Source organism: Dicentrarchus labrax, unplaced genomic scaffold (genome assembly GCF_905237075.1).
Source record: "Dicentrarchus labrax unplaced genomic scaffold, dlabrax2021, whole genome shotgun sequence".
NCBI lineage: Eukaryota > Metazoa > Chordata > Actinopteri > Moronidae > Dicentrarchus > Dicentrarchus labrax.
Genome location: NW_026136719.1, coordinates 23,761,407 through 23,769,950, shown reverse-complemented (window position 1 = coordinate 23,769,950; position 8,544 = coordinate 23,761,407). Strand labels below are relative to the sequence as shown.

At 49.4% G+C, this 8,544-nt stretch overlaps 1 protein-coding gene across 1 annotated transcript; it reads left to right on the top strand.

Annotated features, from left to right (window-relative positions):
* LOC127352152 (uncharacterized) lies at nt 1–3,610 on the top strand. Its single transcript, XM_051380324.1, has 3 exons — nt 1–606; nt 2,151–3,113; nt 3,278–3,610. Exons 2-3 carry the CDS (start codon nt 2,351–2,353, stop codon nt 3,415–3,417), a joined length of 903 nt encoding a protein of 300 aa, XP_051236284.1. The 5' UTR covers nt 1–606; nt 2,151–2,350; the 3' UTR covers nt 3,418–3,610.
* The last annotated feature ends 4,934 nt before the right edge of the window (nt 3,611–8,544 follow it).

Here is an 8,544-nt window from a genome sequence, read left to right as displayed (position 1 = left end):
CTAATTACTCACCAAATTATATTAATGGAAGTAACAACACGTGGGACAAACAGTATATACTGAAGACAGCCCCTCAGACATGTATTAAGACATAATACAAATAGTCTGCTTGGAGCAATGTGTCTCCACAAGAAGTATAATGTGGCATTACAATCCTTAAAAAAGCATCTACTTCTACTTCATTAGAAATTGCATATGCACATTTATTTAATTTTTTTCCTGCTGGACACAAGATGTTTCCTACTTCTCTGTTAAGTGTATGTGCACTGGTGGTTTCAAGTTTCTACATCACACTTGTATAAATTGCATGCTGGACCAGGATTGATTTCCAAACGATTTGTGATGTCACAAATCATGCTTGTAGGCCCCGCCCCCTGTCATTCTGCACAGTGAGTCTCAGACATCCAACTGTAGGAACGAACAAAAACATATTTTTGAGTGGAGGGGAACTTAAAATGTTTCTCTAAAAAAGCCAATATTATTTCAGTATTGATTTTTATTTGTGAGGCTTATAAGCAGTTCATTTCAGGACACTTGAAATTAGACTCCAACCATATAAATAACATAGCGAAAATGAAAGCAAGCAAACCAAGCCTCAGCCAGGAGGTAAGTCTGCTTCTTGTTGACAGTGAAAACATGTAATTAAAAGGAAATGTACTTACACATGAAAGGAATAATTTGACATGTTGGGAAATATGTATGTAATAAAATATGTATTTGCTTTCCTGTAAAAAGGACAATTTGCTTTTTTATTGTGGGGGATTTTCCTGACTCTTTCTTGGACCTAACACACCATAAACAGTGGAATTTACGAGAAAAGATTTAACAATAGTATGATGTCAATGTTATGGCCATCAGGTTTAATTATTTCAATGCTGTTTATGAGAAATAATGCCTTTTCCTTTATTGTGGTATGACAGAGGGCAATTGGTGGTAACAGAGAAAGTAAAACAGTAGAAATTACCAGTGTCCATTTCATGTAGAAAAAATTAGTACCCAGCGATGGTTCAGTGATGAAGTCCCCTGCCTCTTACAACACATGCAGGGAACATTATACCCCTGCTGGTCAAGGATCAATGCCTGCCAGAGCCTGCTCCCCTGTGTCAACACTCCGCTGCGAGAAAATATAATAAAAGTTCCTTTATAAGCTAATAGTCAATCCTTTCCCCACTGTGTGCTTCCCACATATTGAGAAGGGACAGGAATTTCAAGCTAAGGGGATTGTGATGAAGGCTTTAGCTCCAGTTCAAGAAATTACATGCTCCAGCTGCTCCAGTCGAGATGGTGAAGTGTTGCTTGGTTGAGTGTTGAAGCTTGGTCGCCTCTGTGCAGCAGGGAGTTACGAACTACACTTTCATGCGTTAGTCTACTGATTGGCCTTTCATTGATTGTGAAATCAGTTCAATCAAGCTGTTTACATGCAACTTTGAAGCATCTATTTCCATCCTCATTTTGCATAACTGAATATATTATCATGCTCATCAGATCAGCCTTTTATTCTTTGCGATGATGACATACAGTACCTTAGAGGTAAAACACAATAGAGTACTGTAGCTGTAACTGATTCTGTGTGAAAATTAACTTGGAAAAACTTGAGACTTGATTTGGAATGGTCCATCCATCACAGTGAATGTGTTAAGCGCTATTTTATAAAGTTTACATTGTTGTCGTGTGGTAAAACATGTATTAGATTTATCTGAAAAGTGGTGGTATCTGATATGTGAAACCTGTGTAATTTATGGTATGTGTTGTAAAAGCCAGTCTAGAAACAAACTAAAATAATTTTTTGATACATTGTGGAAATGTAGGACAATGATCTGAGGCGAAAGTTTAAAGAAAGTACCAGAGAAAAGAATATATAAGGGTCAAATGAATGATTTTCATGTTTATGTTCTAATTTTTTTACCAGGCAAATTAAAAACCAAGAGGCTCACAAGGAAGAAACGGATTCCTGTGAGTCACCTTAGATAATGACTCACTGTGAGGGAGCCGGATGTGACAAAATAAAAAAACGTTTGTGGAGGTGGGCGTGGTTTGCGCTCAGCTGCAGGAGGGAGAGGTGTGGGGAAGGCCTGGGAGAGTGGCACCAGGTGAGTTGATTACCTCACCTGCCAATGATTGTCTGATGACTCTACCTTTTATCTTGGCAGTAGTGTGCTGGATCCGGGGGAGACACACGCCGAAAGACAGGCCTCTGGGCGGAAGCTGCCGCAGCGGTACAGCTGCATTTTGTGCCTCAAATAAAGAGTTGCGTGAACCGACAGTCTGGTCCGGGAGTTTTGTGTGCTGGGGAACCCCGTCTGTAGCACGGCTTGCTACACTGGCGCCCAACGTGGGGCAGCACACGGAAATGTCCGATCCACAACCGCCCATGCAGCAGCCTCCACAGCAGCCGCCTCCGCAGCCGGTCCCGCAGCCGCCTACGGAGCAGCCATCACAGCTGATCACACTGCTGGGAGAGATGCTGGGGCAGATCACGGCAATACACAGCCAGCAGACGGCAACAAATAGACGGCATTTGGAGGCACTCCAGAACCAGGCGGGGAAGCAGAACCAGCTGCTGGAGGGACTGCTGGCCCGGTCGGGGGCACAGTCTCCATCCTCTCCATGCTCCTCCTTTTCCGGCATCACCATGCACCGGATGACAGCGGCGGATGACCCCCAAACCTTCCTCGAAATGTTTGAGGCGACGGCGGAGGCCTGTGGCTGGCCGGCGGCGGAGTGGGCCGTGCGCCTGCTTCCCCTGCTGTCAGGAGAGTCCCAGACTGCGGCGCTCGGCCTGCCAGCTTCTGCTCGGGGGGAGTTCCGGAACGTCAAAAGAGCCATCCTAGACAGGATGGGTTTTTCCCCCGAGGATCACCGCCGCCGGTTCCGGTCCGCCACACTGGGATCCTCTGACCGTCCATTCGTCTTTGCGCAGCAGCTGAAGGACGCTGCCACCAGGTGGCTGCAGCCGGGGGGATCCAGCGGTGAGAGGCTGATGCTGGAGCTGGTGGTGCTGGAGCAGTTTGTGGAGGGGCTCCCGACCGGGACCGCGGAGTGGGTGCGGTGCCACCGACCGGTGGATTTGGAGGCCGCCATCACCCTCGCCGAGGATCATCTGGCTGTCCACGGTGGGGACCGAGCCCCCGGAGAGGCGGCCCTCTGCACCCGCCCCGACCCGTGCCGGCGCCCCGCAGGGAGACCTCCACCTCCGCTTACCCCCCGACTGGAAACTGTTGCCCGGCCTCTGCCTCTGCCACTCAGTAACCAAACCTCTTCTCTCTCTCCTTCCCAGGGTCCAGCCGCTACGGGTGCCGCTCTCGGCCCACAGAGGGTTCCTCAGGCGTCAGGGCAGGAGTGTTGGCGGTGCGGGCAGCCCGGGCATTTCCGCAGGGAGTGCCCTCTCATGGAGGTCGGACAGGTGGTCCGGGTTGATGGCCCACCAACACCCTCCCCCGGTCCAGGAGGGACATACAGCGTCCCGGTAAGGATCCAAGGGGGTATACATCAGGCAATGGTGGATTCGGGCTGCACGCAGTCTATAATTCATCAGCACCTGGTTCGACCCGGGGCTTTGGTAGAGGCATCGTGGGTGGACATTAGATGTGTACATGGGGATATTCACAGATACCCGGTTGTACCCGTGGAAATTAGATATATGGGTAAAAAGCATATTGTTAAGGCTGCGGTTAGTTCCCGCCTGACGCACCCCCTGATTTTGGGCACGGATTGGCCTGGGTTTAATCGATTAGTGGGGCAGTGTGCGGGGGTGCGTTCACGGCCGGTAGGGACATGGGATATGTGCGCTGTGCTCAGTGGTGACGCGAGGTTGTCCGACGCTGCAGAGGGGGGAGGGGGGATCTGTGGTGCCTCCGCCAGAGGCTCCACAGGTCCCCATGTTGCGCTCCACGGAAGATTTTCCACTCGAGCAGTCTCGCGACAATACTCTACGCTTTGCCTTTGACCAAGTAATAAAAATTGATGGTCAGTTGGTGCACCCTGATGCAGCGCAGACATATCCGCATTTTGCATTGGTTAGGGACAGGTTATACAGAGTGAGTCGTGACACTCAGTCAGCAGAGGAAATCACCCAGTTGTTGGTGCCGGAAAGCCGCCGGGAAACAGTTTTCCAGGCGGCTCATTATAACCCAATGGCGGGGCATATGGGGTATGAGAAGACACTTAACCGGATAATGGCCCGATTCTATTGGCCTGGCATTAGGGCAGATGTACGCCGCTGGTGTGCATCTTGCCCGGAATGTCAGTTGGTTAACCAACCGGCCATCCCGAGAGCGCCTTTGCGCCCATTACCACTCATGGAGGTTCCATTTGAGCGTATTGGCATGGACCTCATCGGGCCATTTCACCGGAGCGCACGAGGATATCGCTTTGTATTAGTCCTAGTGGATTATGCAACTCGATATCCGGAAGCAGTGCCTCTGCGCACAATCTCTGCAAAGAGTGTGGCACAGGCACTGTTCCAGGTCATCTCCCGAGTTGGGATCCCAAAAGAAATCCTAACGGACCAGGGCACCTCGTTTATGTCACGTACACTCCGGGAACTTTATGGGTTATTGGGCATCAGGTCAATTCGGACTAGTGTGTACCACCCTCAGACCGACGGCCTTGTCGAGCGTCTGAACAAAACCCTGAAGTCCATGATCCGTAAGTTTGTGCACGATGACGGCCGTAATTGGGATAGGTGGCTAGATCCTCTGTTGTTTGCAGTGCGCGAGGTGCCCCAGGCCTCAACGGGATTTTCTCCCTTTGAACTGCTGTTTGGCAGGACACCACGGGGGGTTCTGGACCTTGTTAAAGAAAGCTGGGAGGAAGGTCCGAGCCCAAGTAAAAATGAGGTTCAGTACGTCCTGGACCTGAGAGCAAAACTCCACACATTGGGCCGGTTGTCACGGGAGAATTTGCTCAGGGCCCAGGAGCGTCAACAGCGCCTGTACAACAGAGGAACTAGACTCAGACAATTTGCACCGGGAGACAAAGTACTTGTATTACTCCCTTCTTCCAGCTCCAAATGACTCGCCAAGTGGCAAGGGCCCTTTGTGGTCACACGGCGAGTGGGTGATGTCGATTATGAGGTTGGGCGTTCTGACAGGGGAGGTGCAGCACAGATTTACCATCTCAATCTCCTTAAAGCGTGGAGAGAGGCGGAGCCTGTTTCTCTGGTGACCACGGTGAAAGAGAGAGATGAGTTGGGGCCTGAGGTCCCAAATTCCACCAATCCTGCCTCACTCCATTGTGGTGACCATCTCACACCGTCCCAGAGAGCAGACGTTGCCGCGTTGCAACAGCGTTTTGCTGACGTCTTCTCCCCCCTGCCAGGACGCACAAATCTCATACAGCATCATGTTGAGACTCACCCGGGCGTGACAGTGCGTTCACGGCCCTATCGGTTACCTGAACACAAAAGAAAGGTGGTTCAGAAGGAATTGAAGGCCATGCTGGAGATGGGGGTAATAGAAGAGTCCAACAGTGCCTGGTGTAGCCCCATTGTTCTGGTACTTAAGAAGGATGGGTCTATTCGGTTCTGTGTGGACTATCGCAAGGTGAATGATGTGTCACGGTTTGATGCTTATCCGATGCCTCGGGTCGACGAGCTCCTGGATCGGTTAGGCACTGCTCGCTTTTTCACGACACTGGATTTAACCAAGGGCTATTGGCAGATTCCCTTGTCTCCAGAGTCTAAGGAAAAAACGGCCTTCTCCACTCCGTATGGATTGTACCAATTTGTCACACTTCCTTTCGGGTTGTTTGGGGCCCCAGCCACTTTCCAGCGTCTCATGGACCGGGTCCTGCGTCCGCACTCTGCGTATGCGGCCGCCTACTTGGATGACGTTATCATCCATAGTAACAGCTGGCGGGAGCATGTGCAGAGTGTGGCGGCGGTGCTCGAGTCACTGAGGCAGGCGGGGCTCACTGCCAACCCGAAGAAGTGTGCAGTTGGACGGAGGGAGGTACGGTATTTGGGGTACCACTTGGGCAGTGGGCAGGTGCGTCCTCAGGTAGACAAGACAGCAGCAATTGCAGCCAGCCCACGGCCCAAGACCAAAAAGGAGGTGAGGCGGTTCCTGGGGCTGGCAGGTTATTACCGGCGGTTCATTCCGCACTTTGCAGACTTGACCAGCCCCCTGACCGACCTCACTCGAAAGGGTGCCTCAGATCCGGTCCAGTGGACGGAGCAGTGTCAGCTGGCGTTTGAGAAGGTAAAACAAACCCTCTGTGGGAAGCCTCTTCTTCACACACCTAACTTCTCTCTCCCCTTTATCCTGCAGACTGACGCTTCGAACAGAGGGCTGGGGGCCGTTCTGTCCCAGCAGGTGCAGGGTGTCGACCGCCCGGTGTTATACATCAGCCGGAAGCTGTCGGAGAGGGAGTCTCGGTATAGCACGATCGAGAAGGAGTGCTTGGCGATCCGGTGGGCGGTCGAGGCTCTGCGTTATTACCTGCTGGGGCGCTCGTTCACCCTCTGTTCGGACCATGCCCCCCTCCAGTGGCTCCACCGCATGAAAGATGCCAACGCCCGGATCACTCGGTGGTATCTGGCCCTACAGCCATTTAAATTCAGGGTGGTCCATAGACCGGGGGCGCAGATGGCCGTGGCCGACTTTCTCTCCCGCTCTCCCGGGAGGGGGGGGGGGGAGTAGGTTAGGCCGGATGACGCCCCGGCCTAAATCGGGCGGTGGGGGTATGTGGAGGTGGGCGTGGTTTGCGCTCAGCTGCAGGAGGGAGAGGTGTGGGGAAGGCCTGGGAGAGTGGCACCAGGTGAGTTGATTACCTCACCTGCCAATGATTGTCTGATGACTCTACCTTTTATCTTGGCAGTAGTGTGCTGGATCCGGGGGAGACACACGCCGAAAGACAGGCCTCTGGGCGGAAGCTGCCGCAGCGGTACAGCTGCATTTTGTGCCTCAAATAAAGAGTTGCGTGAACCGACAGTCTGGTCCGGGAGTTTTGTGTGCTGGGGAACCCCGTCTGTAGCACGGCTTGCTACAACGTTGTATATGCTTTTTTGATTCATTCCCAAATAGAGACCATTTGAATGTTAAGTGAGAATCAATCAAGTGTAAATCAATAGTAAATCAATGAAAGTGGCAAAGAACTACTCATTCTGTTGTGTCCTCCAAATAAAAGAAAGTAAAACACAGGATAGTACAAAGGATATTACAAGCCTGGAAATGTCTCTACCCATCTTAATGATTGTGAGGTCAAAAACAGTACCTAGCAGTTTTTGTTGGACAATGTTGCATTGCGTTGCAGAAAACGCACTTTTATGCTGATGACGCCTGACTTTTGTTGCCAGATGACCTCAGTGCAGGTCCTCTCCATTAATGAGGAGGCTGTGTTATTTGTTGCAGTTATGTTAACCTGATCACATTATTCGATGGTAGGATGATATATAAAACCATATTCAACCGATTTGTAATGAGAGAATAAATTCTGTTCCTGCATATTATTATAAAATTCATAAAAATACTATTGAGAGCTACCCAAGGCATAGCACTCCAGGATGTGTGCAGTGAGTGTAAACTTTGCTAATGAGTCATACACAGTAAACTTTTAACAGACTCATATAACTCTGAAACTTTGTGTGCCTATCAGCAAATATGAGTAAAAGAAAAATCAAACCTTCCATTAAAGGTCTAATCAACCAACATCGGGGCACTTGAGACTGAGAGCTGTTTCCACTCGAGATGAAATTTCATTATCATCAAAATGTGGTGCATTTGTACGAGGACATACCACATTGCCATTTAGCAAACATAGTGGCCACATAGATGTAATAACTGGATAAAATGCTGAAATGTGGCTTCAGTTTGAAATGTCATATTCCATTTCAGTCACATTAAACTGAAAATCGTCTCGCATGAAAAAAACTGTGATCAATTCTCATCACAGTGTCCCTCTTTATGTCATATATTATAAGGCAGACAATAAATATAGAGATAATTGATAGTGATAGAGTGACAGGTAAAGTGGGTGAGGGGATGAAACGCAGCAAAGGGCGACAGGTCAGAGTTGAACCCATGGCCCAAGGACTCAGCTGTGGTACATGGGGTGCCAACTCTAGGTGAGCTATCAGGGTGCCACTTGAAGTTCCTTTAAATACAGGCAAGAAGAATGCTATGATGTGATGTGAATACATCACATCATACTGAATATGAAAAAAAAAAAACTTCAAAGGAGGCTACAGTGAGCTTGGCTTGGCTGGACATGAAGAACATTATACACAAACTCTAAGGCTCAAATTTAAACACTGTGTGCACAGTTATGGCTGGCTGGAAAATATATAAATAGAAATATAGTTGATTAAATTACACATCTCCTCTTGATAAATGGCCATTTAACATAACTTTATTGATCCATATTTTCATTCCTTCCATCTAACTAATTAACAAATGCTTTAAAGCTTAATAGCATGATTGAGTGTAAATTGAGAGCATTCAGTTTGTGTTGTACATGACTTCCCTTCAAGGGCTCATGATGAATGAAGCCGGAAGACTGGGGTGACAAATAACAGCATGTTTTGGGTCAGCGTGTTCCCTTCCT

Coding starts and splice junctions, on each gene's coding strand:
- LOC127352152 (XM_051380324.1), top strand. CDS start 2,351: ATGTCCGATCCACAACCGCCCATGCAGCAGCCTCCACAGCAGCCGCCT. Junction 3,114..3,277: donor GGATCATCTGGCTGTCCACG/GTGGGGACCGAG, acceptor TCTCCTTCCCAG/GGTCCAGCCGCTACGGGTGC.